The sequence below is a fragment of the Nymphalis io genome, chromosome 6 (assembly GCF_905147045.1).
Source record: "Nymphalis io chromosome 6, ilAglIoxx1.1, whole genome shotgun sequence".
NCBI lineage: Eukaryota > Metazoa > Arthropoda > Insecta > Lepidoptera > Nymphalidae > Nymphalis > Nymphalis io.
The window spans coordinates 12,976,418-12,998,444 of NC_065893.1; the positions used below are offsets into that span (position 1 = coordinate 12,976,418).

The following is a 22,027-nucleotide window of genomic DNA, read 5'->3' on the forward strand; positions in this document are numbered from 1 at the left end:
CGTATTCCAAAATTAACAGTTACCTGGTTACACCTTTAAAGCGTTGAAAAGGGGTGGAAGTACCCTTGCTATTAAAATGATAATCACAGAAATTGGTAATTGGTTCTTTTAAAAAATATCTATGTATTTTTGTTGTATGTATGTTAAATTTTCTTAAAACCTTTAGGGTTTAAATTAGGGCTTAATACTTTGATTAGAAATACGTTTTGTCAGTAAGGGTCGTGGAAATTGGCTAGTAGTTACAAAAAAAGCTGTTCTTAATATTTTTTGGACAGAATATGTTCTAAGCGAATTTTGTTAGGCGCCTGATATTTTAGTATATTCACTTTTTCAATTTTATTATATTAAATATAAAGTTATTCCTGACACATCTTGATGTTTCTAGTGAAAACTGATGTTTAGAAAATTCTAAGATGCTCATCATATGGACGAATGATCATGTAGTATGTACGATAAAAGTTTCTACTAAATAACTATCATCGATTTTTCAAACAAGCCAATGAAATGCTCTATATATATAATGAAATGCTATATATATAATAAATAAAATGAGATAATATAAATAAATTCCAGGTGTTGGAACAAACGGAACAGCACCGTAGATTAGTTTTGGCGAACATAGCGAGAGATATCAGCACGTGGATGATGGCGGTGAGGAAAGAGAAGGCAATATACCACACGCTAAACATGTTCAGTATGGACATCGTAAAGAAGTGCCTGATAGCGGAGTGTTGGGTCCCGAGGTGTGACTTACACATCTTGCAAAAGGCTTTAGACAACGGTGTGGTAAGTCCATTCTTAGTTTAAACCACTTAAAAAACTAATTCCGTATTGTAAATATTTGATTTTACCTGTTTGTATGACTCTTGCACTGTTTTCCATACTTATATAAAGATTTAAGTATATTCAATGTTAATGTATCATTACAATGTTTAACAATAGTGCTTATTTAAATATATTTTTGTAAATGACTTATTTTTTAAAACAGAATCCAAAAGTACGTCTTGCATTATATAAAGTGTTTTATTTCTCACCTCCGTTACATTCATTTGATATAAATATATAAATCAAAGCTGAGATAGGCTTGTGGTTAAATACGTGAACCTTAACCGGAGATTGCTGTACTACTGACTTGTTATGTGTTGTAATTTGTGATTATAATTCATCAAGTGTTCCTCTTATAAAGGTCACATAAGGAAACAAGCATATATGTCACATTAAATTTTGCCAACATACTTGCCAATTTCCATTTTTCTACTAAGGAAATTTGTTTGAAACCTCCTCGACAAGAAGAAAGCATTTACAAACTGTTACTGTTTATTATATAAATCAGATCGCAATGGAATTAAAACTTAAAAGTTGGTTGACAAGAAAAATCTGATTAGTTCATACATATTGTTTATTTTCAGAAAGCAAGCGGTAGTCCGATCCCGTCCATTCTTCACCACGTCCCAACATTAGAAGTACCACCGACGTTCAACCGAACTAACAAATTTACTCGGGGCTTCCAGACTCTTATTGATTCCTATGGAATCGCCAGCTATAGAGAAGTTAACCCAGGTAAGCACTCTTTCAATTTTAAAAAATTCCTACTTTTGACATAACCAATGACAATATTTGTATAATTCTATTATTTAATTAAAGCTTGAGGAAGAATTGTAGAAAAATGAAATCGATTTCTTGATTATATTTCAGCTTTATATACGATAATAACATTCCCGTTTTTGTTCGCCGTGATGTTCGGCGATATGGGTCACGGTCTCATCATGACCGTTTTCGCCGCGATCCTTGTAATATTCGAAAAGAAATTCGCAAAAAACAAAACAGACAACGAAATTTGGAACATATTCTTCGGTGGACGATACATTATTCTTTTGATGGGACTATTCTCAATTTACACTGGCTTGATATACAACGATATATTTTCGAAATCGTTGAACATATTTGGTAGTAGTTGGCAAAATGTGTACGACGAAGGGACTCTGAGAAATCATAGCTCTTTTGAATTGGATCCAAAAGTCGCTTATACGAAGACTCCCTATCCTATTGGAATTGATCCCGCTTGGCAAGTAAGTGTGAACATAGAATTTTTTTTTTAATTTCTAATTTAGCTTCAATATTATGATTGTGTTTTAGCTGCAATATAAACGTGTATATTATCAACATTATTTCTAACTTAATAAATACACATTTCTTATCTGTATTTTTTTTTATAAATTCAATTGTTTATTTTGCGTAATCACTGAGGTAAAGGTATCAATGCTGTGTCTCGACTACGATATACTGAACTGGCTCATTCTGTTCCACATATATAACCACGAACCATTTGGAGCCACTTTGGACCCCCTCATAACTCAAAATCTATTTCACATAAACACGTCAAATTTCACTCTTCCTGAAATTAGTGTAGTATTTACAAGTAAAGAAAACACAGTTAACAACGTTAATATAAACCCGTAAATATGTAGTTTGCCGTAAAAATATATATATACTAACATTTTAATATGAAATTACCTGTATATGTATGTCTGTTATGCTTTCATGAGTAATACGAAACCGATTTTCATGAAATTTGTTTTGAAGCAGACTTAAATTCCAACTTAACCGCGCGGGCGAAGCCGCAGGCGAAAACTATAAATTTCTTTTTGGTAATAAATAAATAATATTTTTAGTATTAAATTAAATAAAAACTTCGTCTAAACATCTCTTAAAATATTTGGTGCCTATATTTTGTTTATTTTTTTTTTCTTTACATTCGTTTCTTGCCTTACAGTTTGCTGCCAACAACATAATATTTCTGAACTCGTTCAAAATGAAACTATCAATAATATTCGGCGTATTACATATGGCGTTCGGGGTAACATTGAGTGTGGTAAACTTCAAGTAATTACTGTATTCAAGAAATTAGATACAATAGTTTGATTTTATTCTAGAAGAGTTTTTATATATATATTTTTAATTTCAGCTTCTTCAAAAAGGCAGAACTAATATTCCTACAGTACATACCACAAATATTATTTCTACTCCTCCTGTTTTGGTATTTGTGTATTCTGATGTTCATGAAATGGATCATGTATTCTGCTGATGCGACAGGTAATCATTTGAGACTTGATATTTTAGAATGTCAGGTTTTCAAATTCTTGTTACAATATTTTTAAACATTATTGCAGATGAAGCATTAGGGACATCCTGCGCACCATCTGTATTGATAATTTTCATTAATATGATGCTGCTAAAGGAGTCGACGGCCAAGGGGTCCTGTCAACCCTTCATGTACGACGGTCAGGATATAATTCAGAAGACCTTCCTAGCTATCGCATTCCTGTGCATACCGGTCATGCTGTTTGGAAAGCCAGTTTATCAAATAATGATGGCGAAGAGGCAAAAGGTACGACTGTCATGTAAAAAAGTAATAAATGGTTAAACAAGAGAAGCAATCTCAGTATATAAAAAAAATGCGTCAGATGGAACGGTGTTTCGAATTAGAATGAGGTAGAGTAGCGTGTGGGCTCACTGCGGGCGGTTGCAGCGCGGCGGGCGCGGCGTGGAGGGCGGCGCGGCGCCGGCGGGCGAGGACGCGCTGGGCGAGCAGCTCATCACGCAGGCCATCCACACCATCGAGTACGTGCTGGGCGCCGTGTCGCACACCGCGTCCTACCTGCGCCTCTGGGCGCTGTCGCTGGCGCACGCGCGTGGGTTCGCTTTGCAATACTTCGGCGAGAGACGTTACCGGACGAACGGCTGATCCTTGAGCCTTAAAATATTATTTGATGTTAGTTTTGAGCCGAGATGGCCCAGTGGTAGGAATGCGTGAATCATAACCGATGATCGGAGGTTCAAAACCGGGCATGCATCACTGATTTTTCATGTGCTTAATTTGTGATTATCATTCATCTCATGCTTTACGATAAAGGAAAACATCGTGAGGAAATGTGCATGTGCATAAATATAAAAATTTCACTGAAATTCTGCCACATGTGTATTCCACCAACCCGCACTGGAGCAGCGTGGTGGAATAAGAAAAGAGCAGTGAGCGATAAAACTAATAGTATGTTATATATACAATAACAAAATATATTAATATTAATCTTTGCATCCACCAGAATTATCAGCAGTGTTGTGGCAGAGGCTGCTTAAAATAGGCCTGGGAGGCGGATCTCCGGTGAACGCGATCTTGCTGTACTTATTATTCGCCGCGTGGGCTTTCTTCACGATCGCGATCTTGGTGCTAATGGAGGGGTTGTCGGCATTTCTACACACCTTGCGGTTACATTGGTAAGTTCATTATTTCAATGTTTTATCTTAATCTACGCAATTACAATAGCGTCTCGGTACATTATCTGTTTTTTTCCAAAAGTATTCCCAACTTTATATCGCATATGATACTAATCACGCCCGGCTCATGTCTGATTATGGCCATCGGTTGAACGGCATAATAGTTGATGTGCTGCAGCGCCATCTAGCGGTGAATTACATGTCACTCGATGCTAGATGTTTGAATGGTAGTATAAAAAGCTTCTCCATAAAAATTAAAAAAAAAACATTTTATGCTAACATGGTGAAGAGGATGTGATGCTGGCCCTGTACGCGGACGACAGCGCATTCTTTTCGTCGTCCTACCACCAGATCGTCGCAATAAACAAGATGCAACGAGTGTTGGATCTGATACCGGATTGGCTAGACAAGTGGAGGATGGCTGTCAACGTCGATAAGACGGCCGCTCTGCTTGTCGGTGCTGATAAGCCGATGCGTCGGCTCACCTTTCGAGGCCAGGACGTGGGATGGCAGACCTCAGTCTGCTACCTGGGGTGTCACTTGGACCGCAGGCTGCGCATGATACCCACCGTTAACAAGGTGGTGAGTCATGCCGCGGCTGCCCGGTCTAAGCTCCACACCCTCTTCACGTCGCGGCTTCCACTGAAGACCAGACTGAGGGTCTACGGTGCCTACGTCCGCTCGCGCTTGACGTATGCGGCCCCCGCCTGGTACGCACTCTGCTCAGCGTACCAGAAGCGGAGGATTCAGATCCAACAGAACCGATGCCTACGCTTGATTGTAGGAGCTCCGAGGTACGTCAGAAATGATGTCATCCATAGAGACACCAGGACGCCCACCGTGGAGGAGTTCGTCCGCAAGCTCGCTCGCTCGCTATTTGCTAAGGCAGATAGCAGTGCGAGCGTACACCTCCACGGTATAGCACCACTTCATGCCAGACCACCTGAGGGGCGTCCGTTACCTCGTGAGCTCCTATTGTCGCCGACCATCAGCGCCGATGCAGGCATCGGTGAAGAGGATGACGACGATCTGGAGACGCGGTAGGACGACATTACTAGTGAACAAGATTACCATTGAAGAAAGATAGCCACTGGGTCACAACGACCCTGGCCCTATGGGCCTAAATGAATCGACACGACGGATGAACCGTCGGGGAGGACCATCCCGGGTAGGGGGGGCAACCCCGAGGCCCGTACCCAGACTGGCCTAGGCCAGCCAGGAGGACCATTGATTGAATGGTAGTATAAAAAGCTTCTCCATAAAAATTAAAAAAAAAACATTTTATGCTAACATGTCATGATGAAACGAACAGTTATACCCATTTTTATTATAATAACTAGGTATTTAATTCAGGCTCGAGTTTTAGAAATTCTTTGCAAATGTAAATCTTCAATTACAGGGTTGAATTTATGAGTAAATTCTACGAAGGGCAGGGGCATGCCTTTCTACCATTTTCATTCTCTGCAATCCTGGAAGGAGATGAGGATGATATCAAGGCGAAGCCTAACGGTGGACCACCCGAGTGACATTTCGAGACACGAAAATTTCAACTTTATGACTACGAAAACTGTTTGGAAGTAAGACGAATTTGGCATACAGAACCGATCTCTTGATAAATATATTAATAATTGAAACTGCCTTACAAAATTATATATGTATTTTTCTAATTGGTAATTTTACTATCAACGTATATTTAAAATGCATGTGCCTTCCGTAATAATTAAAGGGGTAAATAATATTATAGATGAATGGAAAATCAAATATCGCCATTCGGGTATAAATTTACGTAGCGTATGGAATTGCTGTGGAAATTTGTTATATTTTCTTGATATGATTAAGCAATTAAGTTTTATATAGTTGGTAGATTAGAGTAGACCTTAGATTTGTGGTCTGTGGTCATCACGTATTTTAATATTAAGTAAAGAATTGACCGTTTTTAATATTATAATGTTATTACAACTTTTGTTAAAGTTATTTTGTTTCTTATAAGTTTTATATACAATTTTTTTGATATTATATTATTTTGATTTTTTATCTGCTTCGACTGACTAAAACGTCATTACCTTGTTATTTTAATTTTAACGATCTATAAGATCGAAATTTAAATTCAAATTAAATAAAGAATTTCTCTATTTTGTGCAATAATATATTTTTAAGCTATGGTACAAATTGTGTATATTTTTTTTAATTTAAAAGATCAAAGTAGAATGCTTAGGTGTTACAATTATTTTTGACTGCCTCGTTGGTCTAGTGGCTTGATGTAAGGCCACAGACCCGATGGTCATGGGTTCAATTCCCAGGTCGGGCCAATAAAAAATTATTGGATTTTTCTGTTAGAAAATTCTCAGTAGCATCCCGAAAGCACGTAAAGCCGTTGGTCCTGCGCCTGAACTCTTTCCAGTCGTGTCGGATTGCCGTCCCATCGGATTATGAGAGTGAGAGAAGAGAAATTGCACCTGTGTTTGCGCACACGCTTGTGCACTATACTATCTCCTGCGCAGTTGGCTAATCTCTCTTGAGATTGGCCGCCGTGGCCGAAATGAAGGACATGATTATTATTATTTTTAACATTATTTAATAAACGTTATATTTATGTTATAAGCCTAATTGTAAGTTGTTGTATTAACATAGTTTATATTTATCAATTGCTTGAAGCCAAAGTGTTATTGTACGTTATTATCGATTGCATGTTTTTAATTGTTTATTTGTAAAAATAGACTTTCTCGTGCCTTTTAGGATTTAGTCAAATTTTAAACTATATTTATAATTATATAGTTATAATTACTAATTAATATTGTAAAGAAACTTTATTAAAATTTTAGCCATTTTTTAAGTTAATCTTTGAATATATTTAATATTGTATGTATCCTTAGTGAGTCTAATATATATTTTTTTACATTTTTCTCTTCGCTGTTTGAGTTTTACAAAAGATATATTTAACTTTTTATACATAAAGTTCTTTGAGCCAAAAAAAACAGATTATAAATCGAATTCAAGTTTACATATTTAACTTTTTTTCTAAATCGGTTCTCATTAGTTCTTGATAATGCAGTATCATCCAATCTAGAAGTATTGCAAAATAAATGTTATTACTCTATTTATGAATACATATATAATACTTATTTGCACTCTTGAAATACTACTGCAATGCTACTAGCGTTCGATTTTCAAACCTCATCAAATGATATTGTGTCATTTTGAAAATTCTAACTAGTGGGAAGCGATGCAGTTTTTAAAGTATAATCTGTGGCAGATGCGCCATATGCACGAAGAATTACTATGAAATATTTATTACATACTTGGTTATCTATAATCTCGAATAAGGTTATATATCTACTTTAGTAAAGCAATAACTTATCTGGACCAATTGTAATGGTATTAAATTTTGACATATCGCTTTATTAAAAGAATAATATCAGCAAAAGTTTTATTAATCACAATTTTACAGCACGTAACACTATCCATTAATTTACATTACAGGCAGAAATTGTAAAAAACCACAACACCATTCCTTAATAAAGCTATTTTAATCGAAAACGTTTATTATTTTCAATTTAGAACACAATTAAACATCAATATCTTAGAACAAACTATATAGATACTCTTTATAAAGCCTTATAAATGTTTTTTTAATTAATGTCTCAATAATTTCAAGGACACCCATTTGTGTAAAAGGGATAGCACATTGTTGCTAGGATACGCTTTAAAAGAATATCTAAATACAATGAATTTTAGTATGAATATTTAGTATTATAATTTTGTTATAACAATTCATATTTCACATTATATTAAAGAAAGAAGCCCAAAGTTGCTATTTACGATAATTTACAACCTTTGAAAACATATTAAAAAATATTTCTAATTATACGCTGCGTCTCAACCAAAAGAGGATAGGCGTCTTTTGTTTACTTCGTATGTGACAATTTTCTATAATTTCATTGTCCATAAAAAAATGATATGTTGTGTCATTTTATAAATAAGTTTAATGACATTTAAATAATTGCAAAAGTTGCCAATTATGTTTAATAGCAACACTTTATAATAACATCGTCATATTCAAAAGCGTCACTCCAACACTATTGCGATTCTTAAAACTAGCAAAACTGTTTCAATAACCTCGAAATATTCCATAAAACAACAACAAATTTATTTAATGAAAAATAAAACATTAATAAAGACTTATAAACGTAATAATATTATTTATTTATTTTAAATTGTTAAATAGTCACTTCACTTTTGAAAATTTTATATCACTTCGCAGCTACTAATTCCTTAGGCACCGAAGCAGCGCTTTTAGCGCTTTAGCCCTGCGCTAGGAGCAGCCGTGCTTCTGTATCCAGGTGGTGTAACGTGCTACATCAGCTTGCGTGACTGTGCGGCGTGTCTTCTCTATTGCGGCACTAATATCTTCTTTAGACACCGGAGCGTCCAATTCGGAACGCTTCAAGCGACGAATTTGGTCAGGGCTTTTGCCGGCAATTTTACGACGCATTGTCATCATTGCTGCATCCCTAATACATGCCATTTTATATATAAAGCTTTTCTATCATGTTAGAGTCAATATTGCCCAGTAAATAATATACAGTAACAGTACATTAACAGCCTGTTGATGTCCCACTGCTGGGCTAAGGCCTCCTCTCCCTTTTGAGGAGGTTAGGAGCTTATCCCACCACGCTATTCCAATGCGGGTTGGTAGAATACACGTGGCAGAATTTCAATGAAATTAGACACATGCCGGTTTCCTCGCGATGTTTTCCTTCACCGTCAAGCACAAGATGAATTATAAACACAAATATAATATATAATAAAATAATATATACGGACCTTACTCGAACGCACAGAAACGAAATTAAACGATAAAGTATCGACATTTTTAGTTAAGATAAAATTAAAGGTACTAACCTGCAAAGATTGTTTATATCCGAGCCACTGTAACCCTCTAACTTCGTCGCTAATTCTATAAAATCGACGTCGTCCCCTAACACCACTTCTCGTAAACACAGCCTTAATAATTTCACCCTCGTTGCCTCTGAAATACAAATAAAAACATTACCGATATATGTTTGACTCAGTTCATATTACTGTTTGTTTACCATAATGTAATATTTTTAATATTATTTTATTATCTTAAGGATCAGAAATAAATAAACTTGAGGTTGTTTTGTATCCAAAGAAACGACATTTAAAGTTTATTATTCCGTTTTTCCTCACAATTTATTTATTACTTTTCTTACTCAATAATTATTTTTTTTAAACATCAAATATTTTTTTAAATGTCATTTCAATTTTTTTTTATTATCATATATAAACTATTACACAAAACATAAATGCCAGTATCAATGAAATATTATCAAACATTAAAGAAATATAAAGACAAATATTTATTATGTGTTAAACATATTTTTTTTAAATATCATTAATTATTTTTATATTTATCAGACAGTAATAAATTTCATACAAGTGATTTTAAGTTATTTAGTTACCGTCAGGCAATCCGACGTAAATCCGTTTTTCAAATCGTCTCCTGAACGCCTCGTCGATATCCCACGGGTGGTTCGTAGCGGCCAGCACCATAATGACCTTATCTTGATTGCTAGTACGAAATATATCAACTATAACTACTACTAGTATGGCACGCATACATATATGCGTGCCTATAATTACATACATGAATTGTATAATAAAATTATATATAATTGCAATATAAAAACTGTTTGAATTAATAAATCGTATTCAGGGTTAGGTATACACATTTTCAAAAAAAAAAAGCCGAAATGGCCCAATGGTAAGAACGCGTGAATCTTAACCCGTAAAACGTGGGTTCAAACCCGGGCAAGCACCTCTGAATTTTCATGTGATTAATTTGTGTTTATAATTCACCTCGTGCTTGACGCTGAAGAAAAACATTGCAAGGAAATCTGCATGTGTCAAATTTCACTGAAATTCTGCCACATGTGTATTCCACCAACCCGCATTGGAGCAGCGTGGTGGAATAAGAATAAGGTGTTACTGTTTTATTAATCATCATAAATGAGATTAACTTGTACTTGATTATCACGGGATCTTTTAAATTTAAATAAATGTTGTTCTTCTTTCAATTGCTTAAATTTTGTTAGGTTAGTTACTAATATATTTTAAATTAGCATATAGATAGCCGCTTTCAATAGCACCTCGTTGAACGTTTTTTACTGGTGGTAGGGCTTTGTGCAAGCTCGTCTGAGTAGATACCACCCACTCATCAGATATTCTACCGCAAAACAGCAGTACTTGGTATTATTGTGTTCCGGTTTGAAGGGTGAGTGAGCCAGTGTAATTACAGGCAAAAGGGACATAACATCTTAGTTCCCAAGGTTGGTGGCGTATTGACGATATAAGCGATGGTTAACATTTCTTACAATGCCAATGTCTATGGTCGTTGGTGACCACTTACCATCAGGGGGCCATAAAAAAAGTCGGTTAATATTTATATTTTTAATGATAAAAATATAGGCAATAAATCAACCTACACAATAACTTACAATGCTGCGGCCAGACCATCCATCTGAATGAGTAATTCCGCTTTGAAACGCCTCGAGGCTTCGTGTTCCGAATCAGCACCTCGGACCGCGCATAATGAATCGACCTCGTCCAGGAATATTGTACTCGGTGCGTAGAAGGCCGCCTGCGAATTACAATGTGACACGAGGTCAGCGTTTATATTTTTCATTGAATTCACCTGAAGTTGAACTGTATAAGTGCACTATGGTGCACATGTGCATGACGAATATAGGTAATTATATTACGAGCACAACTTGGAATTATATGCTAAATAGAGGATGGCTCTTGTTGAAAATAGTCGCCTATTCGATAGATAATCTTATGAATTCCCAACGCTGAAACAATCAGTTACAAATATTTTACATATGTATATATATTATGTATGTACTTTTATCTATCCTTTCATTGATTCCTTATTTAAAATATTCCTGTTAGTGAATATTTAGCTAAAGTAATTGAGACGTCAAAACTATAATTAGGAATGTTTTACATAAATTAATCGGTGTACTAATATGGATATAAGATCGGGATGGTTGGCGTTCTATGGGGGAGGCTTTCGTCCAGCAGTGGACGGCAAAAGGCTGAAAAAAAAAAAATATGGATATAAATTATGATTAGGTACCATATCAAATAGAAGTCTGACGAGTTTCTCCGAGTCCCCGCGGTACTTGGAAGTTAGAGTCGCTGACGAAACATTGAAGAATGTTGTCCGACACTCGGTCGCTACTGCCCTCGCGAGTAACGTTTTACCTGTACCGGGTGGACCTGTCAATAGCACCCCTTTCCATGGCCGACGAATACCCTGAGATATTGAGAAAAGTAAACATATTAGATTATTATCATTGCCATAATATATCGTCTTTATAAATGTATGAATTGTAAATCATTTGATAATAGAGAAGATTGGAAATTATATTAATTTCAAGTTATAGTAAATAAAATAGAAATACCAAAGAAAAAACTTCGAAGATATATTAATAGTCTTTCCGCCATTTCATTTCTTAGACATTCGATTTGTAGAAATAATTAAGCGTGTAGCTTGAATACTTGGATCCATGTAATCGCTCACGCGAATCGCCACTTTAAACTAGGCTAGACCCACGAATTTGGTCAGTAAATTGTTCTTTTCACTTTTTATTACGTATACAGCTCGCTTAACGATTGCTAAGATTTATTCGTGCAATTTCTTGATCAAACTTACCGCTATCATTATAAGTAAATAATAATACACAATGTGACAATTACAGGCACAAGGGACATAACATCTTAGTTCCCAAGGTTGGTGGCGCATTGGTGATATAAGCGATGGTTAATATTTCTTACTATGCCAATGTCTACAGGCGTTGGTGACCACTTAACATATGCTCGTCCGCCTAAATATACCATAAAAAATGTAGGCAAATTTAAATATGCCTATTACAATAAACTACCACGAATTTCAAAAACACTGAATTATATTCTTGTTAATCATTAACTCAACAAACCATAAAAAAATATTTGTGTCAATCATGTTAATTTTGAAGAATGAACGCGTCATTACAACACGTGATTACATGAGACTTTTTATTTTATTTATATACATATATTTTTATAATTTAATGGATTGCTTAATTTTGAATCAAAAAGATTAATATATTAATAACCCCTTTTACAACAAACAACAAAGCAATTCTTAATCCAATAAGTATTTTCACCTTGAAATAATCAGGCATTACAAGCGGCAGTACCATGGCTTCTTGCAATACAGACTTTGCGTCGTCCAAACCAATCACGTCTTTCCAACGAACGTCAGGATTTTTCTGCAATATATCTCTCTCCAAAGTTTCCACTAAATGTACTTCATAACCGGCCGTGTTGAAGACTTTTTCGTCTTTTTCTAGCATGGTTACATCTCCCTCTGAAGGTATATCACTTTTTCGCACTATTGGTTTTATAGGAGCTAGCTGTCGTCGAGTTCTAGGAATCCTATCGACTGAGCGCGTCTTTCTTCCACTGCTCACGGAAGAGTTTGTAGAAGAAGCTTTACGAGACACAATGGATGGTAAGGTCGGTTGAATGTCGGGATCTCGTTTTCTTAAAGTGCCTGCCCATTTTTCCGTTGTTGGATCTGTCTGCTTAGATTGTTCAGACGATTGTTCTTGGAACGAATTTATTGGCGTCGGTCGAACGACTAGAACAAAAAGACAACGCCTTGTAATTTACTAAAAGTATTTTCAAATCTGTTCAAACTCTAAATAGGTTAAAATAGAGAGTAAAATACAAAGTTTTGTTTGTTCAGTAATCACATTTTCGTAAGTTTAACCGATACTATCAGCAATTTGGTTAGTAATGATTCACTCTATTGACAGAAAATTTATGAAAATCACTTTAATGAATAATGTATGATCGATGTATCTTAATTACCTTGTGTAGGAGGATGTCTTGTGCCGTTACCGACGTGGGTATTTGGATTTTTCGCTCTCTCTCTCCTGTTGTCACTTTTATCGGTTCTGAGACCGTCTCTCGGTGGACCCTCACTTTTCTTGTCTCCCTCACGCCGTGCAGTCATTTTCGCGAAACCAAACGGCTGAAGACTCTCTGACATCATGCGATCCATCATCCTGGCCATTTGATGGAAGCCAGAAGATGGACTGTAAAAGAAAAATATTCTCATTTATATTGTGTAAAAATATGTATAGTATGTTATCCAAATAAAATAAAAACAACATAGAACTTGTCTCATTCATTGCTAAAAAAACGGTATTTAAATATATTATTTTATATTATATGCACAAAACACGTAAATGCCTTACTACTACTATAATTTGAGCACCTGAAACAAAGTTTCATTTGAACCCAGATTTGTTCAATATTTTTTGCATTCACGCCAAGCACAGGTTGAACACAAAAAAAGCACATGAAATCAGTAATTTAAGTCATTTAAAACTCATTACTCGTAACTGTAGTTTTTACTTCCTACTAAGAAGTAGGTAAGTATTTTTACATATAAATAAGATATGGCTGACACGCAACTTAGTGTGGATTTTTTTTTTTGGTATTTTTATATCTATGACTTCGGCTGGATAGCTCTTCAGCGTAAACGCACAAAATACAATTCTTGGAGATAGAAGTACACATAAGGATACCCAGGTAGATTAGATGGGGCTGGTAGACGAATCTACGATGTTAATATTTGTGTTAAAAGATAATTATGTGGTTGCATTACAACGTACGTTCATTTTCTTGTTCAATTCGCTTATCAGTTATTCTTTCGCCAAACATCAATACCTTGGATTACTTGTTCGGTTTGAAAGACGGAACACAACAATACTAAATATTGCTATTTGGTGGTAGAATATCAAAACTATGTTGTTAATTTATAATATATATGATTTTATGGCTCTTATTCACTCTCATTCGCTATATATCATATAAAATATATCATACATTTTATGAATACTTTGGAATTTACTCTAATTCTAAACTAACTGACTAATACTAGCTAGAAACTGTGCAGCATCTGTGTTATTCAACTATAATGTATATTAATCCCTCGTAATATTTCAACAGATACGTACCCGAAAAACGGATCATGCTCAAAAAAATGTCGCAAACCACTGACATTGGGAATCAGTGAATCGCCAAAACCAAAGTTCATGGTTCGTTTGAAAAATTTCAGCCCTTTTGAAATGTACATAGGTATGCTTGTATAAAATGTCACGAATACATAATTTGTCTATAATTATGTCATTTTCTGTCGGCCGGTCAAATTGTGAAAATCTTTTGGCAAGTATGTTTTGTTCACGTTACCATGGTAACAGCGGAAACTCCTGTCGGCCATACTTGTGCGTGTAATAAGGTCACTCGTCCTACAAGGTGTCAAACGAAATTGAACTTTATGTAAACGACTTTTGGTAAACTATTAATATTTTTGTCAATTAACATATATTTTTATACAGGAGGTCATTTCATACCCACAGATTTTTATCGTCATATTACTGACCCAGTTTTTTGAATGTTAAGACTTCAAGGGGCACTCAACGTTTTAACCTTCGTTTCAATCTAGGAATACATTCTATTTACCAATGTTACAATTTAAGTGATTTTGTGTTATATATAATATAATAGAGAATATTTATATATTATTTTGTATATATTTTAATATTTTATTCAATTCATCTGGTATCAATTAATAATCGCTATACGGATAAAAGGATAAGATTCCAATCAAAAAAAAAATTAAATGATATAGCTTATTACAGACATTTTTTTAGATTAAGTTTGCTTATAAATACTTTTTACTTATAGTTTGTAAATAAAATTTACGAACAACAAAAACAACACCAATAACACTTTACGAAGGACGTGTGCAGTACGATGAAGATACAATGAAAAGTCTACACTATAACATTTTCCAGAGGTCATTCAACTTTATGTTTGTCCATTGACGGATGTGGGGTAAACTTACAAGCTACGAGGATGTGTGTCAAAGGCCATCGACTACCACGGGGTTAATGAACTGAAGACCCACCGATGGTATCGAAGGCATTTGATGCCTCTTTAAAATAATTATATACAACATCGCCCTTAAACAAGGTTATGAGGATATCAGGGCCTGACCCGATAGTCTATTAACGTAGATGTGCTAGTTCCTTAATTATTATAACGAGTATGTTATTTCACTAGTTTTAATATTTAGGATACAATAAAAATCCTACCTATACTGGATCAATGAATAAGGATTATTCTCCATAACAAGGTTACTATGTGCTACTTTTAGGTTATGATGTACTACCTTTCCCAGACTTTGTGCAGGCCCGTCTGAGTGGATAGTGTATAGTTTTACCACGAAATTTTATATATTTCATTGCAGTTAGAAGAGTGAATGAACCAGTGTTACAGGTACAAGGGAAATGGTATTCGAATCCTATGCTTAGCAGCAAAGATGATGTAAAGCGTGTTTTATAAATTTTGGATTGTTGTCTATGGGCGGAGTGATCAGATTTGTAATCACCATGTGAGCATGTACTCAAATAAAAATTAAGAAAAAAAATTAACTCGTCATTAATGCATTCAGCGTACCACATAGTGAAAAAGAGTACTTAAGAAAGTATTAAGCTCTTATACAGCGCACTAGGATTCTTATTTATGAATTTGATCATCGTTCATTCATTTAGTGATTTATATAACAATGAAATATTTTGTCCGACACGGGTCGATTATCTGAATTGTTATACAAATTGTATACTTTATGTTATTTTTCAAGGACAATTAATTTACGCGTGTTGTTACTTCCTTATTTTAAACACTGTAAAATTAAAAGTTACCGATTAATTCTTTTCACTTTGCGTACCGTGCTTTAATTTCTCCGATCACGGCGAAGTGTGGCGTACCTATTTTAGCAAATAACGCAAATAGCAAATACATTTTTCTGTATACTTGTCGGTTTTTAGGCACACTCAAATTAGCATTGACCATCCGCTTAGTAGTGACAAACTGCTCATGCAGCTGTCGCTTTGTATTTGAATGAATGATTATTGTAGCATATTTGAGATATGTAGCTTCAGCTCAAATGTGGATCACGGATAATTAATTAAAATGAAGCGATATCGTTACATGAATAAGCTAAGCGAAGTGGCGCCGTTAACTAATGTTCAAAACCGTTGTATGTTTCTTACGTTGAGTTTTCACTACCATCCTTTCTTCCGTCCTCATTTTACCACAGCAGATTGGATATACATTTGGCTGAACTTCATTCAAGTAGTGCAGATTTCCTTACGATATTTTCTTCACCACCGAACACGATATTATTCACAATTACAAATTAAGCACATGGTAGCTTAATTGGCTGAATTTAAATCAGCGATTTGTGGTTAAAACCAACACGATCTATTCTCAGGTCAATCTTGGCTACATCATAAAAAGCCAAGTTAAATGAGCTACTAATTACAGGCACTAATGATATAACATCATAGATCCATTTGTTAGCAGCGTTGACGGTGCATTTTTGTATGTCTACTAGGCGGTAGGGTTTTGTGCATTTGTGCGTCTGGGTGCCAAACAGCAATATTTAATATACATGTGTTCCGATTTGAAGAGCCAGTGAGCCAGTGAGCACTGCAGACACAAGAGACATAACATCTCAGTTCCCAAGATTGGTGGAGCATTGGCGATGTACGGAATGGATAATATTTCTTACATCACCAATATCTATGAGTGATGAGAGCATTTACCTTCAGCGGCCACTTTATCCATTTGCTCGTCTGTCTTCCTAAGGTAAATGAATAAATAACATTGACAGACGCAAGTCAAGCAAGGAATGAGCAAAAGGTCACTCCTCTCAAGCACAGGGAAACCCACGCGATCATTTTCATTGAAGCAATAATGTCACTTGAACGTATCCTTGCATGTTGTTTTATACTAAGGCCGTTATTAATTTATTTTTAGTGTCCGTGCCCTCAATCATCGTATTAGAGGCTGTTATAATTTATACCATTGCGAATTGCTTGATATGGTTAAATTTGAAATGATTGCCGACTCGATTCGTACGATAAAAACAATTTAGCAATATTACTGCGTAGATTCTTGCTTACAAAGGCTTAGAACTAAATCATACTAATACTTAAGGAACTTGTTTTTTGTTAGTCTAAACTTCTAAAGTATATAACTTTTCATAACACATGTTACACAGTCGAATAGAAAAAAGTCGCTCGGCGCTTATGTATTTTTATCATAAACTATCTAGTTTATGACAAAAATACAAAAGCGCCCGCGGCTTCGCCCGCGTTTGTGGAAGGGGTGAGTTATCCTATGTTCCAGAGGGATTGCGCACAGTCCTACCATTAAGTAATAAACGAATGTGGTTCTTGTAACAGTTATTTCAAAACTATGGATATTTCTTTCGTATGAAAGTGAACCGTTGTAAAGGTTGAAGAAAATTACAAACTAACAAACTAAGGACCTTTCTCAAGTATCAAGTTACGGAAAAAAAACAAGCATCCTATTTTATAGGACGGTACGTTAAAGGTGTCGACGGCGAAAAATGTATTACATTGAATTGTTTTATTATTATTATTTATTACTTACATACATTTTATCCATAAAGCTTAAAATGAGCGTATCTGATATATGTAATAATTAAAGACGTACATAACATTTACAGAAATAATCCGAAAATAATATAAAAACAAAAATTATATATATAATAATCTTTTACATTATATAAAAGTTATGACTTATTTTTTATATATATTTAATACATATTTATAATTTATATAAGTTTTGTAAATTAAAAAAAATGGGTGTGAAAAAGCTCTTATAGCCCCATTTAATACGAAGACGAAGACGAAGACAAAAAAAATAATATATCTTTTTATAAAATCATTAAATTAAAATCAAAATAAATAATGTAATTAATAGAAAACGACTGACTTGTTAAGTGTGTCTTTGTAGACTTATAATAAGAATAATGCAAATCGAAGCTGATGTTGGCGTTGAAATTATTTTTGAAGTCTGTAAAAACCCAAAAAATACTTGAGACATATTTTGTAAGTTTTTCAAGGCATTTGATTGCATGCAACATGATCAAAACGCTACGTCACTGTGACATCGAATCCAGGGACTCTTTTGACATACTAAATCTCTAGTTTCGTATATCTATTGTGACAAACATATTATAAAGAAACTAAAGTTAAGCTTGGAACTAAGCTTTCGACCCAAATTCATTAATTATATTATATTACATTAATACATTCCTGGGATAGTGTATTCGATTCTATAACAAAATTCCGAAGACCGTTTTACATTTATCTATAACATCTAATTTCATTCATTTCAATCATTTAATTTTTTTTTCTTTAATAAATAAGGGTTAAAATACTACATAATAATAAAAAAAAATTAAATTACATACATAATTATAGATGATGATAAAGAGTGAATGCCGAGTTTCTCGCCGATTCTTGATTTCACAATTATGTGAAGAACCGGCAAGAGACTCAGCATTCTGATCCGGACTAACTTTATATCCAAATTAAAAATTGAATATGACGATTTAAAATATCTTTTAAAAACGACCGACTTGAAAAAATATACTCTTATATTGGCTTTCTTAATACTCTATATTCTTAATTATTATTATAACATAATGCCCGCTTTACCCTACTCAGAATATTAAGCGCGTACTTTCGAACAAGTAAATGTAATTACAATCATTAAATTGATTCCATAGACAATCACTACATTTATTACTTAATTAAACATATTCTTATCAACAAATGGAAATAGTAAACTTTTTTATAATTATCAAGAGATCATCATCGCAAAATATAATTTACTTTATGATGTACTGCAATGATTATATCATAACAAAGTTACACGCATTGATTATTAAAAGTCTCCTTGACAATCAAACTGTATGATCAAATAAGTGGTCAGTTAAAAAAATCAATATATTTTTTCACGCTAGTAACATTCTCTTTGTCATGACCAATGTGCTCGTCCGTCTAGACTGACCATTAATGTTTTAAGTGCATGCAACACGTCATATTAATTCCAGACGGTTTCCATCATTCTCCAGGGAACTGTTTTAAATATTATTTAAACATGTATAGTGTAAAAAATAATACGTGCGAACAAGCTCTAATAAATTAGTTTTATAAAAAGGCTTCTTTTCAGGAAAAAAATCCTGAAAATATATAATCACACTATGTAATTAACTTTTTGAAAGGAGTCTATATTGATAAACGTAAAAAGCAAAACCTTATCTAAATACAAAATTTGAAGCAAATTGTGAGATATATGTATTTTATATATATACAATAATTACATTACTTTGTCATCAATCTGTGCTATTTACCATGAGATATTGGAGTTGAATATGTTTTTCACTAAGATGGACTCTTCCATTTAAAACCTTAATTAGAATAAATAAAAAATATGTAAAGCCAATTTATTTACTTTGGTAATTGCATATATTTAATTGTATATTTCATGCCGTAAATGTGTTTGTATGAAAAAATCTCCAATTTGTAATTATTAGTTAATATAGTTTGTAATGTATTTTTTATAAAAATATAGAAATTCTACACGGTTTTTTTTTATAAATCAAATTCATATTGATTAATAGGTTAATGGCTGTACGACACCTTAATCTATATCAATGATTAAGATGACTTTTTTGTATTTTCTAACTGAAAAAAACTGTTACATAAAATTTATATCAAAAATGCAACAAGTTTCTTTTAAGGTTTTAGTACAATATACATGACACAAAACGTCTGCCGACGATTTTACTTATATAAAATATTTACATTATTTGAATTTAATAATAAAATAACCGAGTTGCAGCAACTCATAAACGAAATATTAAAAAAAAAACATAAAAAGTTTTCGAGCTAACATCGTTTACCGATATGTATGCTGAATTCTTAACAATCACCCTCCTTATAATCACACCATGCAATTAACTCCCATATCTAGAAATATCGCGTGAGTAAGCGAAAACAGGTCACACAAAAAGTCTGTATCAAGATATCAGTACTCAGTACTAATAACATACTATTAGGTAGAAATCTAAGATAGAACCTATGGACCATACTAAAAGACCCAGGCACTAGTAAATTCCGATGTGTTTGTTTTTTATAATAACTCTTCTTATGAAAAGACAGGAGGCAGCTGTTGTGTTTATCGTATTAAAAATATCAATGAACACAAATTAAGCCTATTGGTAATGAAATATACTTTAAGGCCTTCTTTAATATTCAGTACATATACATACATTATACATTTATTACATGATAAATTTTTCGTCAATAAATCTTTATGTAGGAAAACACTTTTCATTAAATAAAAACTAAGCGCCAATCATTTAAATTAACAGCAGAAACATTTTCAATCACGCAAATAACCCGATAGCGAGTGATTTAAATTAAAAATAAATCATACATAAACTAAGCCCTGAAATGTATAAATTTACTTGTAGGTAACCACTGTCTTTTATATTCCCATTGTGTTTAATAATGAAGTCCTCCTAACCGAATTTCAACAGCGACGAAAACCTCAGTCTAGCCATCTGCTTCGAAGTTATTATTGTGCACTTTTATACACACAGGAACACTATATACATAATCCGTTACAATTACAATCCTACGCGACCGCAAAGCGTCTTGAGCGAAGTATAATTCAACAACATCTTTCATCAATATAACACCAACATAGTTGTCCAAGATTTGAAATCAGGACCTCGAGATAAGCATCCTTATATACGAACCCATTGTGAATATACTTGCAACCGGTGCAAATTGCATTGGCTTTACTTACCATCCGATATCCCAAGCGGAGTGGAACACTGGGTGAGCGGACATCGCACCCAGCGGTACCCCGAATCCAAACTCGATTTTAACATCATTGTCCCTCCGATACCACGACCGAGACCCGTTCAAATCCATTGATGCTGACTTCATATCATTCGACATATTATTTTTTTAAACGTTTTAAATAGATAAATGTAACTGTTACAATGAAGTTGTTAATTTTTATTTAAGCTAAGCTTAACTTATGTATGTTTATATTTATTAGTGACTTAAAAAATGTTAACAAAACTATATAAACCAATCATTAAAGATACGTTATTATTTATATATCAAGTTTGATGGGTGAGTGATTCATGTTTTAATAACTTAAGAGAAAAAAACAATCTATATGAACATAATATGTTAATCTAGGTATATTAATATCTAGAATAACAAAACAACTAAAAGATCTATGAATAAAATGTCACAATGAGTCACACAACAATTAGAAAAAGAAAAACTTTTTAGTTTTATAAATAAAACAACTTCTAACCCGAACAATACATCCGCCTTACAGTATCTCTATATGTAACTATACATTAACAAATACGTAATTTCGTAGAGGTCTACGGAGCTACGCGCTGCCCGCACGAGCACGCGAGCACGACTGCGGACGATGACCGCGACTCGCCAACCCGTCACTTCTCACTGGCCTAATTGCACTAGCCTTTGTAGACTTGAAAACTTGCAGCGTTGCGTTGAATATATTTAAAATATATTTTTTTAAATCATCTTTACAAATTTAAAAGAATAATTAAAAAAAAAATTATATTATTATGAGCATTGAAAAAATTAGCCAATGTCACAAACACCTTTACGTAATAACTTAAAAAACAATTAGAAAAAAAATGCCTTTTAAAAAATAAAACCACAAAATAAATAAA

The 22,027-nt window shown here is 33.9% G+C and overlaps 2 protein-coding genes across 6 annotated transcripts in view; one reads left to right on the forward strand and one right to left on the reverse strand.

Annotated features, from left to right (window-relative positions):
- LOC126768892 (V-type proton ATPase 116 kDa subunit a 1-like) overlaps positions 1–7,812 on the forward strand; it is a 45,318-nt gene extending 37,506 nt beyond the window's left edge. For 2 of the 3 annotated variants that reach the window (XM_050487296.1, XM_050487297.1), the window contains exons 6-14: positions 574–786; positions 1,410–1,560; positions 1,696–2,069; positions 2,774–2,883; positions 2,966–3,093; positions 3,171–3,388; positions 3,530–3,692; positions 4,104–4,275; positions 5,675–7,812. In XM_050487296.1, coding sequence (XP_050343253.1) covers positions 574–786; positions 1,410–1,560; positions 1,696–2,069; positions 2,774–2,883; positions 2,966–3,093; positions 3,171–3,388; positions 3,530–3,692; positions 4,104–4,275; positions 5,675–5,801 — 1,656 coding nt within the window. In that variant the 3' untranslated portion in view covers positions 5,802–7,812. The remainder of the gene's footprint in view (positions 1–573; positions 787–1,409; positions 1,561–1,695; positions 2,070–2,773; positions 2,884–2,965; positions 3,094–3,170; positions 3,389–3,529; positions 3,693–4,103; positions 4,276–5,674) is intronic. The other variant, XR_007669282.1, reaches the window with a different exon arrangement.
- Positions 7,689–21,799, reverse strand: LOC126768928 (katanin p60 ATPase-containing subunit A1-like). Of its 3 annotated transcripts, XM_050487392.1 has the most exons (9): positions 21,643–21,799; positions 21,112–21,302; positions 13,216–13,442; positions 12,507–12,982; positions 11,435–11,614; positions 10,794–10,936; positions 9,759–9,868; positions 9,178–9,304; positions 7,689–8,786 (listed from the first exon to the last, which is right to left on the reverse strand). In XM_050487392.1, the coding sequence occupies exons 2-9, from the start codon at positions 21,264–21,266 to the stop codon at positions 8,588–8,590; spliced, it is 1,617 nt and encodes a 538-aa protein (XP_050343349.1). In that variant the 5' UTR covers positions 21,267–21,302; positions 21,643–21,799; the 3' UTR covers positions 7,689–8,587. The 3 variants fall into 3 exon arrangements, with proteins under 3 accessions (XP_050343349.1, XP_050343351.1, XP_050343350.1); XM_050487394.1 differs by lacking the exons at positions 21,112–21,302; positions 21,643–21,799 and adding an exon at positions 17,025–17,071; XM_050487393.1 differs by lacking the exons at positions 21,112–21,302; positions 21,643–21,799 and adding an exon at positions 14,370–14,622.
- Between the last annotated feature and the right edge of the window lie 228 nt (positions 21,800–22,027).